At 34.6% G+C, this 20,391-nt stretch overlaps 1 protein-coding gene across 6 annotated transcripts in view; it reads left to right on the forward strand.

Annotated features, from left to right (window-relative positions):
* Positions 1 to 20,391, forward strand: part of SCAF4 (SR-related CTD associated factor 4) — a 116,725-nt gene that overhangs the window by 51,316 nt on the left and 45,018 nt on the right. For 2 of the 6 annotated variants that reach the window (XM_043993027.1, XM_043993029.1), the window contains exons 5-12: positions 6,970 to 7,105; positions 7,553 to 7,692; positions 8,188 to 8,364; positions 10,173 to 10,273; positions 11,354 to 11,462; positions 14,990 to 15,157; positions 16,706 to 16,779; positions 19,266 to 19,456. In XM_043993027.1, coding sequence (XP_043848962.1) covers positions 6,970 to 7,105; positions 7,553 to 7,692; positions 8,188 to 8,364; positions 10,173 to 10,273; positions 11,354 to 11,462; positions 14,990 to 15,157; positions 16,706 to 16,779; positions 19,266 to 19,456 — 1,096 coding nt within the window. Of the gene's footprint in view, positions 1 to 6,969; positions 7,106 to 7,552; positions 7,693 to 8,187; positions 8,365 to 10,172; positions 10,274 to 11,353; positions 11,463 to 14,989; positions 15,158 to 16,705; positions 16,792 to 19,265; positions 19,457 to 20,391 lie in introns of all 6 variants that reach the window. The other 4 variants (XM_043993028.1, XM_043993031.1, XM_043993026.1 and 1 more) reach the window with 3 other exon arrangements.

The following is a 20,391-nucleotide window of genomic DNA, read 5'->3' on the forward strand; positions in this document are numbered from 1 at the left end:
CAAAAAGGGACAACACAAGGATATATTCAATGTCATTCTAATAGGTGGGTATGATCGAAGTATTTCCTCAGAACCTTAATGTCCTCAAAAGTCATAGAGTTAAAACGTATTGAGAGCATAAGAATAATTTTTTAAAAATGTTTTGATGGCCTAAACTAGAGAAGAATGGGGAAGGTTACTAAATATGAATTGAGGTCTTAAGACGAAAATATTTGGGAAAGGAAGTGCTTTAGAAGGCTTGAGGAGAGAAGAGGTGATGCATCAGTGAGAAACAGAAGTAAAGTGATTGAATTGCTACAGTGATCTAGTTGAGGTTGTAGAGCATAAATTTATCAGTCCAGTCTCCTGATTACCACTATCTTTGTTTAGCAGTATATGTGTTGGAAAAAGGATTGTATTAAATGAATTTCTATTAAGTATATTTTTACGAAATTTTTTTTCCCCCAATTACATGTAAAGATATTTGAGTTCCAAATTTTTCTCCCACTCTTTCTTCCCTCCCCTCTCCTGAGGCCAGTAAGCAATTTGATACAGGTTATACATTACAATCATGTTAAACATATTTCCACATTAGTCTTGTTGTAAGAGAAGAATCAAAACCAAAGGGGAAAAACTACAACAATAAACAAGTACAATAACAAAAAAGCAGCCACAAAAGTGAAAATAATATGCTTCAATCTACATTCAGATTCCATAGTTCTTTTTCTGAATGTGGAGAGCATTTTCCTCTGTTAAGTCCCTTGGCATTGTCTTGGGTCGTTGTGTTGCTGAGAAGAGTTGTCTGTCGCAGTTGATCACACTATGTTGTTGATACTGTGTACAATTTTCTCTTGGTTCTGCTCATTTCACTTAGCATCAATTCATGTAAGTCTTTCCAGGTTTTTTTCTGAAATCCATCTGCTTATCATTCCTTACAACACAACAATATTCCATGACATTTGTATACCACAAGTTGTTTAGCCATTCCCCAATTGATGGGCATCCCTTCAATTTCTAATTCTTTGCTACCACAAAAAGAGCAGCTATAAATATTTTCATACATGTGGATCTTAAGTATATTTTTAAAAGAAATATTTAATAAGGTAGTAGCATAATTGTCCTATTTTTGTGTCTTCTACTTTTCTTTGTAGTTTTTTTAATAAAAGTATTTTCTTATTTTCCAGTTACATGTAGAGATAGTTTACAACATTTGTTTTTATAAGATTTCCCATTTCAAATTTTTCTCCCTCCCCGACTCCCCTAGATAGCAGGTAATCTGATATAGGTTTTTATACATATATATATATATATATATATATATATATATATGTATAATAACACTAAACATATTTCTGCATTAGTCATGTTATAAGAGAAGAATCAGAACAAAAAGGAAAAAAACCTCAAAAAAGAAAAACAGCACCAGAAACAAAAGAAAGAGTACAGTTGAATCAGCATCCATATTCCACAGTTCTTTTTTTTTTTTCCTGGATTTGGAGAGTCTTTTCCATCATGAGTCCTTTGGAACTTTCTTGTACCGTTGTATTGGTGAGAAAAATCTAGTCTATCACAGTTGATCAACATATAATGTTGATGATACTGTGTACAATGTTCTGGTTCTGCTCATCTCACTCATCATTCTGTGTAGTTTTTTAAATGACCCTTTTTCTTTTTTTGGTGGGGTAGTTGGGGTTAAGTGACTTGCCCAAGGTTACACAGCTAGTAAGTGTTAAGTGTCTGAGGCTGGATTTGAACTCAAGTCCTCCTGAATCCAGGGCCAGTGCTCTATCCTCTGCGCCACCTAGCTGCCCAACCTTGTTTTTTTTCTTTTCTTTTAAAATGACATTTTAAAAAAAGTTATCAACACTCATTTTTCTTCTGCCCAATAGAAGCTCTCCCTTGTAATAAAAATATGTATAGTCATGCAAAAAAATGCAAAATTGTCCATGTTTGAGAAAATATAACTCATTTTGTACCTTTAGTCCATTACCTCTTAGGTGGGAAATATGTTTTGTCATCAGTGTTTTTTAATTCATGACATGAGGTTGCTGCTTTGGCTAGAGTTTTTAGATATTTCAATATCGTTTCCCCTCATGTTTGTGTGAATCATTATAGTTCTGGTGTTGCTTACTCTGCATCAATTCATATGATTTCTCCCATGTTTCTGTTTATAATTTGTTATAATCGCCATTCTTCCTGGGGCAGGAATATTCCATCACATTCATTTACATACTGGACTGAGAATAGTATAAGCTCCATGAGGGTAGGAACTGTTCCATTTTTGGTTTTATATCACCCATGCTAACTACCACAGTCCCTGATACATAAGTGGCTAATAAATACTTGTTAATTCATTGGTTTATTTAACGTTTTTGTTTGTTTGGGGCAGGGCAAGGACAGTTAATTAACTTGCCCAGGGTCACACAGCTACTGTCAAGTGTCTGAGATTGGATTTGAACTCGGGTCCTCCTTAATCCAGGGCTGGTGGGTGCTTTATCCACTGCACCACCTAGTTTGCCCAGTTTATTTAATGCTTTAAAAATTCTTAAATAGTTAATATATGTAGTTTAAATTTTTTTTTAATTCTAAACTTAAACATCAAATTAAAGATCATTCCTTGTCCACAGAACAGAAAAAGATTGCTCAAAAAACCGAATTTATACTTTATACTGCCTGCTGCTTTCTGATTGTGCAGCTTGTCTGTGCTTCCCTTTAAATTTCTTCTCTGTGCATTTATACATATATATATAAATATATAAAATTTTTTTCCCCCATAGCGCCCTTTTCTTTGTTATCACTATTGCCAATTCACCTTTCCCTGCCAGCATCTCTCTAGTTAAAACAGAGAAAAAGGGGGGAAAACCAAACCCTTACAAGAGATAAACAGCAGGAAAAATGAATTCATAGAGTGGCCATTTCCCAAAAAGTGTTTCTTTTTATTAAGCTTGAATTCATCACCTTTTTCATTAGTTAAGAAATGAACATGCTTTCATCACAGGTCCTCAGGAGATATGGTTGATCATTGCATTTCAGAGCTGTTTTTCTTTAGTGGTGTTGTCCTTGAATAAATTGTTCTCTTGGTTCTACTCACTTCACTCTTTATCATAGGATTTTTTGAAATTGTTTTTCTTTGTTTCTTATGATTTAATAATATTCTATTACATTAATTTACCAGTTTTGTTCTGCTATCCCCTAATTAAGGGATGCCTCCCACTCCTTAGATTCTAGTTCTTTTCCTTTTTAAAAATTTTCTTTGAACATCTCCTTTAGGATCAAGATGTTTGTTGTATTTGTGACTATTCCTCCTTGAGTATCATCCTTCTATTTGACCAGCCCCCTATTCCCAGTTATTTCCTGTTAGGTTTAATGTATTTCTAGACCACATTGGAACTGCTTTCTCCATAATTATCAATGATATCTTATTTGTCATATACAAAAGGGCCTTTTCTCAGTTCTCATCCTTCTTGACCTCTGCAGCTCTTGACCCTGTCAATCATCCTCACCCTGGTACTTGTACTTCTCTATGTTTTCATTATATTGTTCTTTACTGGTTCTCCTCCTTTTTGTCTGACTGTTCCTTTTTAGTCTCCTGTATTGGATCTTCCTCTAGATCACATCTACTAAGCATAGGTGTGTTGCCTAAGGTTCTTCTCTGGGTCCTTTTCCCATTTCATTTTATATTGTTTCATTTGGCGATCTCATCAGCTCCCATGGGTTCAATTATTTCTATGTAGATGATTCTCATGTCTACATCCAGCCCTAATTTCTTTTTAACGTCCATTCTGGAAAACATAAAATGCTTATTGGACAGCTCCAAGTTAATTAACATATATTGAAACTCTCTTGTCTCTCAAGCTGTCCTTTTAATGTTGAGACTACTATCAATCCTCCCAGTCACCCAGGCTTCCAACCTCAGTGCTGTCTTCAACCCTCACATGATTTCACCCCAAATATCTGATACTGAAACTTATAATTTTTTTTCTTTCATACATTTATTTTCTCCACTTGCATAGCCAACACCCTGGTACAATCTCTCCTCGCCTCATACTTTGATTATTTTGGTAGCCTTCTCATTGACTTCCTTGCCTGCCCACTACTCCAGTGTATGTTTTACTCAGCTGTCAAAGTGATCTTTTTTTTTTTTAAGTTTTGTTTTGTTTTGTTTTGTTTTTGTTGAGGCAATTGGGGTTAAGTGACTTGCCCAGGGTCACACAGCTAGTAAGTGTCAAGTGTCTGAGGCCGGATTTGAACTCAGGTCTTCCTGAATCCAGGGCCAGTGCGCTATCCACTGCGCCACCTAGCTGTCCCCTGTCAAAGTGATCTTAAAACATAGATTTGACAATGTTAGAATGTGAGTCCCTTGAAGGTAGACGTGTGTTTTTCCCTCTCTTTGTATCCCCAGTGCTTAGCATAGAGCCTAGATTATAGTAAATGCTTAATAAATGCTTGTTAATTCACTGAATTTGCTCTCAGGTTCTAATAGATATAAGCAGTTTTAATTCATGAATTCTTAAAACCTAGTGTTCAGGCCTTTTTTTTTTTAAATCATGGGTTTTTTTCCATGAAATTCAGTGATTCTTAAATTATCTCATCAACCTGATTTTTCATGTCAGATACTTTTAAAGTCAGATATCTAACATTTTCCATTTTTCCAATCTTTTGGCTTTCTTCTATTATTTCTTGTCTTATGAAGTCATTGGTTTCTTTTTGATCTTTCCTAATTTTCAGGGAATCTGTTCCTTGGGTAAGTTTTATCATTTTCTCTTTATGCTGTTTATTCTCCTTCCAATTCTTTCCTATGTAGCTTTTATTTCATATTTTATCTCTTGCTTCATTTTTTTTCTAGGTATTCATGTAGTCCTTATGGAAAATCCATTTTTTCCTTTGAGTCCCTGCTTGCAGTTGTTATGGAGTTATTCACTCCTAGGTTGGGTCTTTGGGCATCTTTGGATCTACAATAATTCTTTATAGAGGTCGGTGTCTTCTTTTGTTTTCTCATCTCTCTGGTCTTAGTTCCTGAATTGGGGCTTTGTGTCGGGGTCAGTCACAGCCCATTGATGCACTCAGCCATATTTCATCTTGCCCTGGGTTCCTATGCTGATTCCTACCTCATAGGCTTAGGGTCCCTCCCCACTTTGAGGTCCATATTCTTAGGTATTCAGAAACCTCTGTGATGTCTCATAACAATGAGTTCTAGGGACCTTTTAGCCTTGGGGTGTTCTCATTTGGTGGTAGTGGTCGGTACCATAGCTGCACTTCTCTATTGCTCTGTTGGTTTCCAAGGTCCTTTGTTGTTGAATTCTCACCACTCTGAGGCTTTCTGGAAGGACCCTCTATTCTTTCTGCCTTAAGACATAGACTAGTCCTTATCTGCTTGCACTAGCAGGCTTCCGACTTGTTTGACTGTGCTGGTGTTATTGATCTTGCTGGTGCCCCTCCTTCCTATTATATGTTGGCTTCTGGATGGATTTTTTTTTTTTTTTGGTGAGGCAATTGGGGTTAAGTGACTTGCCCAGGGTCACACAGCTAGTAAGTGTTAAGTGTCTGAGGCCGGATTTGAACTCAGGTCCTTCTGACTCCAGGGCCAGTGCTCTATCCACTGTGCCACCTAGCTGCCCTTCTGGGTGGATTTTTATGCAAGTTTGAGATAAAAGAAATCACTTTAGTTCCTCATTGGATTTCTTTAATCATCATTTGACCTGGGGCTAATTTTTGCATTTATGTGCTTTTAATTTCAGGGTTTTTTTTATTACATTTACATATAAAATTCAATTTTATTCATTAGCAGGGCAGTCATTGAATGTGTAAGGTATTCTAATTTTTGGTATTATAAAGTTCCTATGGATGTTTGTATGTGCTGAAACTTTAGGATAATAGTATTGTGATTCTTGGGTTTTAGGGTACAATCAGTTTTGTTATTTGTATGGCCAGATTGTTTTCCTAAAGGCTCATAACAATTTATAGTGCCAACAGGAATATTTAAGATTGTTCTCCTATATCCCTTCCAATATTGAATCTCATTCTTTTTTTTAATCTGGTTGGACCAACTTGATGGTTATAACATGTATAAAGTCATCTCATGCTTCTTAGATTATTAAGAAGTGGGAACAACTTTTGGGATGTGCATTTATTAATATTTATTAGTATTTGTCTTTTCTTCTATGAAAACTGTTCATCTACTTTGATCATTTCTACTTGGAAGTGGATATTACTTTGATAGTTTGTATGTGATACATTTATGTCAGATATATTTGTTATTTGAGCTTCATAATGACCCAAATAGAAGACTGGCATTATGGGGAAAATGTTGAGCTTGATTTCATATTTGAAACTTTGACATTGTGCAAGATATTTCCCCCTATTTTCCTTAGATAATTAAAACTATGTCCCTAGGACTTAGCTACCAAGTCATAACTGTTTTGGTAGAGTTCTCCACTGACATAACCATAGTTCCTTTCCATTTTAAGGAATATTGCCATAAAGATTTTTCATGTAGACTTTTTTTAATTTTATATATGTGTATACATATGTGTATATATATTTTTGTCATCCAAAATCCTCATACTTTTATTTTACATTATCAAATCCACAATTATTCCATTTAATAATAATAATAATGGCTAGCCTTTTTTTAAGGTTTACAAAGTACTTTAGACATATTATCTCATCTAAACCTCACAACCACTCTGAGAAGTAGGTGCTATTATTTTCACCCCCATTTTACAAATAAAGAAACATAGACCAAAGAGATTTGCCCAGGGTCACAGAACTATTAAGAAGCCAAGTTTGAACTTTGGTCTTCCTGATTTCAAATCTAACACCTCTATCCATGTTTGTACATTTGTTTGGTAAAGAAAGAATCTTTTCTTTCCATATTGATATAAATGTTCTTGCTTTTACTTTAAATACTTTTTTGACAAAAATATTTAAGAATGTATTGTTTTTGACATATATTTATTGCATGTCTTTTCCCTCCCCCTCACACAACAGAGTAAAATAGTTCGTGTTCTGAACCTTTGGCAAAAAAATGGAGTGTTCAAAATTGAAATTATTCAGCCTCTTTTGGACATGGCAGCAGGAGCTACTAGTGCTGCCTCTGTGCCAGAAAATGTTACTAATAATGAAGGTATGATCATCTAAAATGTTAACCTGTGAATTTATCTAACCTAGTGATTTTTGTGAAGCACATATCTTTGGCTCAAGTGTAAGAATTTTGGGGTTTTGTTTTACAATTTGTTAACTATAAATTCGATTGTGTATTTGTGAAATTCTTCTATATTTCAGTTCTTAATACTCAGATATATAATTGAATATGCAATGATTAATAACCTAACAGACTTAGTAGAATAAAAGCTAGTAATTATTGTTACTTTTTATTTATTTGTACTTACTGAACATACCTTAGAATATGTTTTGTGAATTAAATTACATAGCTCTATTTAATAGAAGATAAAATAAAATATTTGGGTCAGAGGAGAATGCAGTTGTTGACACCAATATAGTACTCTAATAAAGATAACATTTTGAGAACTATTACTAAGATGTTACACTTTTCTAATTCATTTTCTTGTAGGTTCACCTCCACCCCCAATAAAAGTTTCTACTGAACCTCCACAAGTCACTACAAATTCAGTACCAACTATGCCACAGTTGCCAAGCTCAGATGCCTTTGCAGCAGTGGCCCAGTTATTTCAGACAACCCAAGGACAACAGGTAAGCTCAGTAAAACTCAAGCACACAAAAGAATGTTATTCGTAAAGGTCATTGTCCTTTAACAGAAACAAACATTTAATAAATCTTTAGTCTGTGCAAGGCACTGTGGCAGGGCAAAAATAGAAAAGGAGCCCACCTTACATTGGTGAGGGTTGTTAGTGATACAGTTTTGTTGAGATAGCTCAGTTTACAGGAGCACGGGATGATGGAATATATATAAAAAGAAATCAAGGGGGTAACAATCCATTTATTACTTTTTCCCTTAAAATTTGATTTTAGAGAGCAGAAACCTTTTCCAATTTGCCTTTCTTTCTTTACTGTACACTCTTTTCCCATGCAAAACAGAACGTGAAAAACCTTATCAAGAGGAAACAGAATCTATTTAGTTTCCCTACCTGTATTAATTTGTCTCACTATTCATTGTATTTCTTGATAATGCTTTTTTATACTATGCACCTACCAGAATATAGCTTATTGAATTTCTCATTTGTTAAGCTTCAGCAAATTCTTCAAACTTTCCAACAACCTTCAAAACCCCAGTCTCCAGCCATTGATAATTCTGTGATGGCTCAGGTTCAAGCTATAACAGCTCAGTTGAAGACTACAACGACACAACCACCTGAACAAAAAGCTTCCTTTCCCCAACCTGAGCAAAAAACTACATTTGATAAGGTAGGCCATTTCCCTTAATTTTTCAATCAGCTCTCAGTGTTTGAGCTATTGAACCCCACCTTACTGCCCACAGAAATTTATCATCATTTTCACTGGCTGGTTTCTCTCTACTACTCAGCAGTCTTCTGCACCAGCTTCCCCATATTATCAGTCTGTATGCACAAGAATTACAGAATAATTTTAATAATTGTAAAATCAACACCTGATTGGAAGGGCTAATCTACTCCCCCAAAACATCCTATTAATGCATTCCCAAAGTGCATATAAATAACTCATTTCAGATTTTATCACAGATTTAATTTGGATGTTTTTGTTGTACCTAATTCTTCATATTGATACCTATTTTTAGAAATACTGAACTAACAACTTCTGTTTGGAAATATGTGCTCCCTTCTGAGTATATTTAATCTCAATTTCATTTTATTGTTTGAATTTCAGAAGAAATATTAATCCTATTGCACACATTGGTATTAAAAGTTATATCACAATGAAAATATGTTTTGCATGATTTCACATATAAAATGAGTATTATTTTGTTTGCCTTCTCAATAGGTGGGAGAGAGACCGGAGAGAGGGAGAGAATTCTAAACTCACAATTTAAAATGGAAAAAAAAAAGAATGTTAAAAAGAAATCATATTTTTTAAAAAAGAAGTCATATCATAAATGTTTGTTAGCTATGGACAAAAACTATTCCAAAAGGAAGTTGATTAGGTGTTAAGTATAGATGTACACATAATACAATCATTTTGTTGGTAATCACATACTGGTGGGCATGTGAGAGTACAGTAAAGAGGATCAAGTATACTCCTTGTGAGGATCATTTCTATAGACTAGTTGATTTTAATCAGTTTTCACTCAGTGTGTAATGATTCATTTTTTAAGTCAGAAAATTTTTCTTTTACATGATACCATTGCCACTGTATCTTTATGAAGAGAAAGTTTTTATTTGAGGTAGCAGGTAACAGTGATTTGCTGTGTTTCAGGAAAGAAGGAAAAGAACCAGTATTCAAATTCTTCTCTTTGCTTAAAATGAGATTGTTTGACTTTTTAATCCTATGGCATATATACATCATTCACCAGTGGCCAAAAAAAAAAAACAAACAACCCAACCCAAACCATATAATGGTAGTATTTTGGGATATATTTTTTGAAATTTTTCCTAATCTTTGTTCTTGGCCTGTATAATATTCTTGTGGTGAACAAATTATATATATATATATATATATATATATATATATATATATATATATATATATATATATATATATATATATATATATATATATATATATTGGGGGGGGGCAATGAGGGTTAAGTGACTTGCCCAGGGTCACACAGCTAGTGTCAAGTGTCTGAGGCTGGATTTGAACTCAGGTCCTCCTGAATCCAAGGCCAGTGCTTTATCCACTGCGCCATCTAGCTGCCCCAAGAAATTATATTTTAAAGCCAGCAGTCACTGTTTTGTTTCTTAAATATTTTTATTAATGCATAATATATAATTTCTCTAGACATGCAAAGTAAGTATATAAGCTAAATTAATAACTTATTTTGTCTGTTTTTTAAAAATGACTTTCTGAACTTCTTACTGATTTGAAATTAGATATTTTGCTAACAGAAGAAATGTTATCTAAGCATACTTTAAAATATATGTGTATGTTAGTGTATATTGTATTTTATGATTCTGTGTTCCAAGGTAAGCTTTTATTCTAAAAATGTTTAAATAGCTAGTTTTATATTAACCGTAATATGAGGTAATTGTTGACTTTTTTTTTTAAAGAAAGCATTGAAAAATAATTTTTTTTTCCAGAAGTTATTAGATAGATTTGATTATGATGATGAGCCAGAAGCTGCTGAAGAATCAAAGAAAGAAGATTCTTCTGTTTCTCCTTCTCTTCCTCAGCCTCCATTGTAAGTGACTTAAGTCTAAAGAATAACAAACTGAAGATCATTATTATTTAGAAGTCTGAGATGAAGCTAATTCATAGAAGCATATAAAATCATTTTTTCATTATCTTTGGTTAATGATTAAATTTTAACTCATAAAAATATAGGTGATGTTATGGTAAGGGCCAAATTTAGTATGGGGAGAGTTAATTGGGGAGCTTGCCTTAATATTGGGGTAAAAAGGGGATTAACAGCCTCTTTCAAAAAACAAAACAGGGTTTAGTAACGGGAACAAAGTTTTAAAACACAGGTGAGATAAATAAAGCTAGGAACAATGAAAAAGGGAATAGGGGAAGGAAAAAATAGAACCCGAAAACTCACCACCACCCAGAAACAGCAATTTCAAAAAGAACCAGCTGCGTAGCATCCCTCTCCCTCTCTCCTGCGTGGAAGTGTTCTCTCTTCCCTTCTCTCTCCCAGAATTCCCCTCTCCCACAAGAAACAGAGCTGACCACACACACACAGCCCCAAGCTAATTGGCTGACAACTTTGATCAACAGTACCTACAAGTAAACATCACTTCCTGACTCCAAGGCCTCATGGCTTGCCTCAGGCCAGAGTTCACAAAAGGTTCCTTCCAGCAGGGGGCGTTATTCCAACTCTCACAGTTACATGCAAGATATCCTGTAGAACAAGAATCGATGATATTTATTTATTGTTTAAGGCTTACAAAGTACCATAGATACCTTATCTCATTTGAATTTCTCTACAACCCCCTACAAGGTAGGTCTTAGAGATATAATTACCTCCATTTTACAAGCTCAAGAGATGAAGTGACTTACCTTTGGTTACAGAGCTAGTTTGTCTTGGAGAATATAAATCTTTTCCCCCCAGATCTCTCTTGACTCCAAGTTTGAGCACCCTTTTCATTATGCCATACTGCCTTAATACAGAGAAATTAAGATATTGTTCATATTGATGGGTATTCACAGGTAGATGAGGTCTTGAGAAGCTATTAGTTCAAATCTTTGTTCTTAATATTAATTCTGGTTTACAATTTATGGTTTTTGGGCTTCTCTAAAAGCATTTTGTTTTTCTTTCTAGTGGATTTCCAGGAGATGGCATGCAGCAGCCAGCATATTCACAGCTTCCAAATATAGATCCCTATCAGCAGAGAATGTTGGGAGTACAACAGGATCCAATACATCACCAGGTAGAGATCACCTCATACATTTTAAATTTAGGTCTTCTGACCTCTTTCTAAAATTTTATAATTTAATAACGAAGTATGAATTAGAAATACTGAAAACAGGATTCTTTTCTGGTATTAAATTTTGAGAAAGTGAATTTTGAATGTCATTAAGGGAAAAAATATATATTTTTTAAAAAGCTATCTTCTGTTGACATCAGGATTTTTTAAAATATTGGTTCTTTCCCTGGAGTCTGAGCTGGGTTTTTTAATCGTTTTAATAAATATATTTCAGTATAACTTTTCCTTTGCAGTCTGTTTATTTTTCTTTTATACAATTTAAAAATATTATCAGAAAGGGTATGTGGGCTTCCCCATACTGCAAAAGGTGAAACAAGAATGTTAAGATCTGCTTTAGGGCCAGCTAGGTGGCACAGTGGATAGAGCCCTAGCCCAGGAGTCAGGAGTACCTGAGTTCAAATCTAGCCTCAGACACTTGACACTAGCTGTGTGACCCTGGGAAAGTCACTTAACCCTCATTGCCCTGGCACCCCCCCCCCAAAAAAAAAGATCTGCTTTTAAAAAAAATTTTTTTACAAGCATTTCTCTCTCCTAGTAAACAACTTTTTAAAAAAGAAAAATGAAAACCCTTATAACAAATATACATAGTCCAGCAAAAGCACACATACAAACAAAATAACGTTAAGTCTTTACCTCTCTAAAGTGTTTTTAGTTAGATTTTTATAGATCCTGGGTGTACCTTGGTAGATAGTATTCTCAAATATTTCTTTATAACCCCTCCTGCTGAATTTTTAGCTGGTAATACTGTTGTTTGGTCATACCCAATTCTTTGTGACCTGATTTGGGATTTTCTTGGTAAAGACGCCGGCGTCATTTTCCATTTCCTTCTCCAGCTCATTTTACAGATGAGGAAACTGAGGTAAACAGGGTTAAATGGCTTACCCAGGGTCAGAAAGCTAGTAAGTGTCTGAGGTCAGATTTGAACTCATGTCTTCCTGATTCCATGCTCAGCACTCTATCCATTGTGCCACCTAGCTGCCCACTGCTGGTAATAAACAGGAATGCTAATGATGTGTGTGTGTATTTAATATTCTACTACTTTTGGGGGCAGCTAGGTGGTGCAATGGGTAAAGCACCAGCCCTGAATTCAGGAGGACCTGAGTTCAAATCCATCCTCAGACACTTGACACTTACTAGCTGTGTGACCCTGGGCACATCACTTAACCCTCATTGCCCCACTACTTTGTTATCTTTATTGTTTCAATTCTTTTAGTTTACTTCATCTATAAAAAGTAATAATTTTTGTTTTTTATTCATGCTAATTCCATTGATTTCTTTCTAGTATTTTTACTAGGTTTCTTTCTAGTATTTCTATGTACTAGTTTGTACCTAGTTTTCTAGAAAACTGTTAAATAGTAGTGGTGATAATGGATATCCTTACTTTACTTTTTGGGGGCTTGGGGGGCAATGATGGTTAAATGACTTGCCCAGGGTCACACAGCTAGTAAGTGTCAAGTATCTGAGGCCGGATTTGAACTCAGGTCCTCCTGAATCCAGGGCTGGTGCTTTATTCACTGCACCACCTAGCTGCCGCCGCCCCCCCCCCCCCCTACTTTTGATCAAATCTAAAAGGCCTCTTAATTTTTCTCCATTACATATGATGTATGCTCTTGGTTTTAGATAGTTATTTGCTATTACACTAAGGAAATGTCCGATTCCATTTTCTAGTGTTTTAGAAACGGAATTTTTATTTTTTAAAAGCCTTTTTAGCATTCAATGGCATAATCATGTGGTTTTAATTATTAACATTATTATATTAATTATATTTTTTAAATGTTGAACGAGCTTCCATTTATGATATAAATTCGGTCTAGTTGTGGTATCTAAACTTTCTAATAATGTTGTTGTAGTCTATTTGTAGATATTTAATATAAAATTTTTGTATGCATGTTCACTAGGAATGTTTGGTGCATTGTTTGGCATCATTTTCTTTCTCTGATTTAGGTATTAAGACCTATTTCTGTTATATAAAGAGGTTGGAAGGGTGCCCTTTTCCTATAATTTTAAACAGTTTATGTAATACTGACAGAAATATTTTGTTTTTTACCCTTGGGCTTCCTTTATCTATCTTCCTTCTGAGAGAACTTCTTGTATATATCTTGTTTCTACACAGTTGTTTGCATGTAGTCACCTCCATCAGACTAGTAGATACATAAGAAATACTTGTTGATTTAACCCTTGTGTATGTCATCTGAAGTGACTTTGGTGACGTCCTTGTTCATATATAAAGAGATTCCTTTAGAGCTTTTCCCTCTCCACTAAGGAAGATTGGATTTTAAAGGAGTTGAAGTGACTACGGTATCAATTTCATGGATTGTTTTATATTTTAACATAGTTTCTTTATAAAACCTTAATCTTTTCCCTTATTGAAATAAGAGAACCTAAAAAAACTTTTCTTTTTGAAATAAAAGAAGCTCAGGGCTTGAGTGGTTACTGTGTTCTATTGGCTTATCCTTTATAAGACTTAGAATTCTTTCACTGAAAGCTTTTAGATTTTAACAAATAATTGTTCAACTTCAGAGCTAAAGCTTTATACTATATAATTATATACTAAAAATTAAAAAGTAAGATAAATCAGAAAATTTTCAGGAATCTGTGTATTTTATGATGCTAATCCCATTATAAAGACAAGAACCTACAAAAAATTTATTTAAGTAGATACATTTTCTTGTCTAGATTATGGCCAGTTTTAGTTCAGCTAGAATAGTAGTGTTTGATTTGAGGTCTGTGAACTTCATTTCTTCTTTACTATTTCATTGTCATTGGTTGTCCTTGTAATCCCATGTATTTTATTTAAGATTTTAAAACCATTATTCTGAGAATTGCTCCATGAGCTTCATCAAACCTTCAGTGGAGTCCATTGAACAAAAACCCCTTCTATAAAAGTAGTTGTTGAAAATTTGAACAGAAAATTAATTTCAGTGTTTTTCATAATTTACTAATGGGTTTTTCTGACTTTTCTGACAATTTCTACTAATGTTCAAGTGTAATACAAAATGTTTTTAGGTTAAAATTAAGCCTTTCTAAATTATATTCACAGTTAATTACAGATCAAAAACAGATACATGTTAAATTTTACTTTTTTATTATACCTGATTTTCTATTTGATATACTATTCAAACCCCTGAAATTTATCATCAATCAGTAGGTATTAAACACCTATTATGTGCCAAGGAAGTTTTATAATCTTACAATAAGGATGTTATCATTATTACACATTTTTAACATATATGAGCTTGTGTAAATTTCAATTTGCATGAATATTTGATTACATTTTAGAGTACAGTACAAATAGAAACTATTACACAGGCTTTATTTTATGATATTAAAGCATAAGTTATATAAAGTAGTTGAAATTGTTTCTGTAACCTAGATTTAGTGCTGATTATACAGAGAATAACTCTTGAGTTCTCTAAATTATTTGTGGCAACAAACATTGAAAAAGAAATTTGATCTCTCTTTTTTTTAAGGTCCCTCTTCCTCCTAATGGACAAATGCCAGGGTTTGGACTACTTCCTACGCCCCCATTTCCTCCTATGGCTCAGCCTGTGATTCCTCCAGCACCACCAGTACAACAACCTTACCAAACTTCGTTCCAGACACAAAATGAACCACATATGCAGAAAGTACATCAACAGGTGAAAAATCATTTCAGAATTGTAAAGTTTAATATGCAAAATTTTCTTCTTTGCACATTTTGCGTTTTGAATGTGTAATTGTATTTTGACCAACTGCCAAGCGTTATTTAGAAAGCTATACATTATTCATTTCAGTTTCAAAAAGCTTTGAAAGTTTAATAATAGTGAAAAATAAATTAATGTTGCCATGAACTAAAATAAAGTCCTTCAGCTCAATGTAGAAATGGCTAAGACTTTACTATAAAACGGTTTGAGTAGTTTTCCATATTTGCTTAGGATTTACCTGTCATGTCTTGAAATACTTTGGATTCTAAATTCTGCTGATTTACATATGCTTCAAAAATTAATTAAATTGTTGGAGAAGCTGTGGGAAAATTGGAACACTAATTCATTGTTGGTGGAGCTGTGAACTGATCCAACTATTCTGGAGAGCAATTTGGAATTATGCCCAAAGGGCGATAAAGCTGTGTATACCCTTTGACCCAGCAATTCCACTTTTAGGTCTTTTTCCCAAAGAAATCATGGAAAGGGGAAAGGGACCCACATGTACAAAAATATTTATAGCTGCTCTCTACATGGTAGCAAGGAATTGGAAGTTGAGGGGGTGCCCATCAATTGGGGAATGGCTGGACAGGTTGTGGTATATGAATACAATGGAATACTATTGTGCTGTAAGAAATGATGAGCAGGAGGAGTTAGAGAAACCTGGAGGGTCTTACGTGAGCTGATGATGAGTGAGATGAGCAGAACCAGAAGAACATTGTACACAGTATCATCAACATTGAGTGTTGACCTACTGTGATGGACTATATTCTTCTCACCAGTGCAATGGTACAGAAGAGTTCCAGGGAACTCATGATAGAAGAGGATCTCCAAATCCAAGGGAAAAAAAAAAAAGAACTGTGGAGTATAGATGCTGATTGAACCATACTATTTCTTTTGTTTTGGGTGCTATTGTTTTTTTTTTTCTATTTTGAGGTTTTGCATTACTGCCCTGATTTTTTTCTCTTATAACAGGATTAATGCAGAAATAGGATTAATGTTATTATGGATATATATATGTGTGTGTGTGTGTATGTATATGTATATAGATATATAGATATAACCTATATCAGATTACCTGCTGTCTAGGGGAGGGGAGGGAGGGAGAAAAATCTGAAATTGTAAAGTTTGTATAAACAAAAGTTGAGAACTATCTTTACATGTAACGGAAAAAATAAAATACCTTATATGTAAAAAAAAATTAATTAAATTTTTATTATTATTCAAAGTGTGTCAAAATACCCTGACATAATTTTACTTTGATAAATTGTAACTTCAGTAATGTTATTGCATAGAGAGGAAGGGGTGATCGTTACTTTCATTTTCTAATTGGTTAAAGAATTTTTTTTCTGACAGGTAGATAAAAAAATTACTAGCCTTAAGTGATTCAGTCAAAGAAAAGTATTTGAAGAAGCAAGATCTCTGGTCCAATACTTGATAGAATATAACCTCTTACTCGTAATTTTTGTTTGCTTCATTTAAAATTGGATTTTATTTATTTTAAAGGAAATGGAAGTGGAGCAGCCTTGTGTTCAAGAAACTAAGCGGCATGTCTCTGAAAACAGAAAGTCAAGATCTAGGTCAGCATCAAGGTGAGGGGAATACAGCATAATTTTCCAGGAGCGAATACTTGGAGATGAGAAAATTTTAAATCAATTTAATTACATTTAGAATCACATTTTCCAAACAAATTTGGCTTTGAAACATTGTTGGAGCCCATAAATGTGGGTTAGTCAAGCCACAATTACAGGAAATATCCAGGAGGAGACTTAGGAGTTAGTATGAACAAAGAATAGACACAGGTTTCATGAGTTAAAAGTTGGGAGTAGCATGTGACACACTGATTAAAGTTTATGCTAGATATATGTCAAAGATGGGGTATATAATGAAGGGAGTTCCTTCTGTATGAATGAGGTATTAACAAGTTGCTACTTGCTACTAAGTCCCTCAAGGATTTAAAGCATTTGTACCTGGATTTGTTTGGGGGGAAGAGTAGTGTTAACAAACAGTAAGTCAGGCTTTCTTCCTCACTGGCTCATTGTTCCAGGGAAATCCCTAAAATAAAGTTCAGGTATGGCTTGTGTCTTAGGTACCAAATGCGAGTAATATCCCTTCTCGAAATGGTACTCACTTTATACTATTGCTTTATTTAATCTACTGAAAAAACTCCTTAAGATATAAAAATGTCATGGGAAAATTTCACAGATTTTAGTTCTTGTGGAAGGTAAAAACAACTTTGTGGAATTACTGAATAGAAGTAACACATTGACAATTATCTTGAACCTTCATTCTCCAAGTAACTCACAAGGATGTATGTCTGACATGATATAAGATGGATTATTATGATGTAAAATGAATTCCTTTTTATGTTGGTAAGAAACAGTATGAGGGAGAATGGTGGAAGTGTGATTAGAGACTCAGAGGGCTTAGAGATAGTGTCTTGTGTGATAAAGATAACCTTCAGTGTAAAGTAGCCTTAGACCAAGTTGTATGTTAAGAAAACAACATAGGGTTGTATTATGTAGTGGGAAACAAGGAAAGAGCCAAACTGCATGCAGGTTTTTTTCCTTCTTTGTGCATTTTCAATCTTTTGTCTGGTTTGGTTTTTTCCTTGATTCCCAAATAACTCTCCCTATGCCCTGCTCCCAAAAGTATTTGGTTTTACAGTGTTAAGTGAAATATGGTAACTTTTCCATTGAAATTGAAGGGAATAGGGGCAGCTAGATGGCGCAGTGGATAGAGAACCAGCCCTGGAGTCAGGAGTACCTGAGTTCAAATCCAGCCTCAGACACTTAACACTTACTAGCTGTGTGACCCTGGGCAAGTCACTTAACCCCAATTGCCTCACTAAAAATTTTAAAGAAAGAAAGAAATTGAAGGGAATATACAACGGTATAGGAACTTTTGACTGTATTAATCCAAATGTAAGCTTTTTCCTCCTTCTCTCTGTTTAATACCTATTAGATCTTGTCATCTTTAATTCAAGGAAAATTTTGGTAACATTCGTAGATTGATTATATCTTATGTACATAATTTATTCAATTCCATAAACATTTATTAAGCACCTGCTATGTGCTAGACATACAAATAAGATAAAGAAAGACAGGCCCTGCCCTCAAGGAGGTTACAGTCTAATGTGGGTGGGGAAGGAGATAATGCTCAAAAGGAGGCAGGGAATTGTGTTATGGGGACCATCAGGGGATACCCAGTACAAGGATATAATAGTCCTTTAGTCAAAACCAAGTAGAGCACTAATGGAAAATGAGGTTACCTAGAGCATTCTGAGCACTTTGTAAACGAAGACTTTTGGAGTAGTTTGTTTCTCTGTTTCCCAGGCAGCAAACAGAACTGAAAAAGTGTTGAGTTTGAAAAGTTGTCATTATGCATGATGATGAGATTTCAGGTGATTGACTTATCTTGGGGGAGGAATACATGGAATTGAGTATAAAATCTAGTTTAAGATGATTTGTATATATGTGTTTATGTGTATATACATACACACATACTTATACATATATGATCTGTCTACTTGTAGCCAAATTTATTTCTATAAGTTAGATGACATTTAGTTACATGGAAAGTTGATACACTATATGTATTATATATAATTTGTTGGGTATAGTTCTTATATATACATACACGTGTGTGTGTGTTAGTTGAAAAAGGAACTTATTATATTTTATTAGTTTGTCTTGAGGAAACATGGTAGGCTATTGGCTTGTTAAACACAAAGGTTGAATTTGAAATGCTTAAAAAAATGACATGGAATCTTTTAAAAACTTACTAATCAAGATACCCTGACATTACTAATATGTGCCCCTTAATGTTACAATGTAGCATAGTAGAAAATCAGCGCATTAACTTCTTAAATCCATACGGGTTAATAAAATTGAAAAGAATGCTTTTTTTCTTAGTATGGATAAAATGAGGAAAAAAACCTTCAGGAGTTAAAATAATGACATATTGATGTTGAAAATATATGTTTAATCACTGAGTTACATTGCTAAGCTTAAAATTCTGAGAATGTGTGTGTGTGTGTGTGTGTGTGTATGTTCATGTGTATTAGGTCACCAAAAAGAAGGAGATCAAGGTCTGGTTCTAGGTCTCGAAGGTCCCGTCATAGACGTTCTCGTTCACGGTCCCGAGAAAGGCGCCGGCATTCTCCTAGATCCCGTTCCCAAGAGAGACGAGAACGAGAGAGAGAAAGAGAGCGCAGGCAAAAGGGGCTTCCTCAGATTAAGCCAGAAACTGCTAGTGGTAAGTCTTCAGACTTTTTTCTATGGTATTTTCATGTGTTGAAGTTGCAGTAAGTGGTTTGAGGGTAGAAAGTAGAAGGCATAAGAAGAGTATTATTTTCCAGATGAGGAACTGAGGCTTATCAAGTAAGAGTCCTGCTCATAATCACACAATTAATAAAGTGGTAGAAGAAAAAAGCAGCAATGAAATAGGCCCTTGAGTGACCACAGTAAGGGTCTTTTTAGAATCATAATAGATGGAGGAGTGCATCTCTTGAGAGGAGTTTCCTGTGTAATAGAAACAAAAGATAGGTTCTGCAAAGTGGCTCTGGGAATCAAAAAATAAACAACCTGCCACTGAGGCTAGATATGTCAGCACAGCATGAGAAGAGTAGTCATCATTGGAGAAGAAGGCATGGGTAATTGGGGAGAAAAGTATAAGAAGGGACAGTTTATAAATGATGGTATGGGAGTAAAATTTCAGTGGACATAGTACAGAATATAAAAACATAATAATTCAGGAGAAGTAAAGCTGGCGTGGATAGGAATAACAAGTCTTTCAAAAGAAAAGGGGTAGGGGCAGCTAGGTGGTGCAGTGGATAGAGCACCGGGCCTGGAGTCAGGAGGACCTGAGTTCAAATGCGGCCTCAGACACTTGACACTTACTAGCTGTGTGACCTGGGCAAGTCACTTGACCCCAATTGCCTCACTAAAAAAAAAAAAGAAAGAAAAGGGGTAAAGGGATTTTCTAGTTGATATTAGGGATTGGGGAAAGCCTCTTGGCATGTCATTGAGGCCTTTAAGGAGGAAAAGGATTTCCAAAGAAGATATAGAAACCATTCTAGATGTAGAGGACTGTGGGTGCCCAAAACTAGGTAGTGCAGTGGGTGGAGTTGCTGCATTGGATTCAAGAAGACCTCATTTCAAATCCTGGTTCAGACACTTAGCTAATTAGTT

The sequence above is a fragment of the Dromiciops gliroides genome, chromosome 3 (genome assembly GCF_019393635.1).
Source record: "Dromiciops gliroides isolate mDroGli1 chromosome 3, mDroGli1.pri, whole genome shotgun sequence".
Lineage (NCBI taxonomy): Eukaryota > Metazoa > Chordata > Mammalia > Microbiotheria > Microbiotheriidae > Dromiciops > Dromiciops gliroides.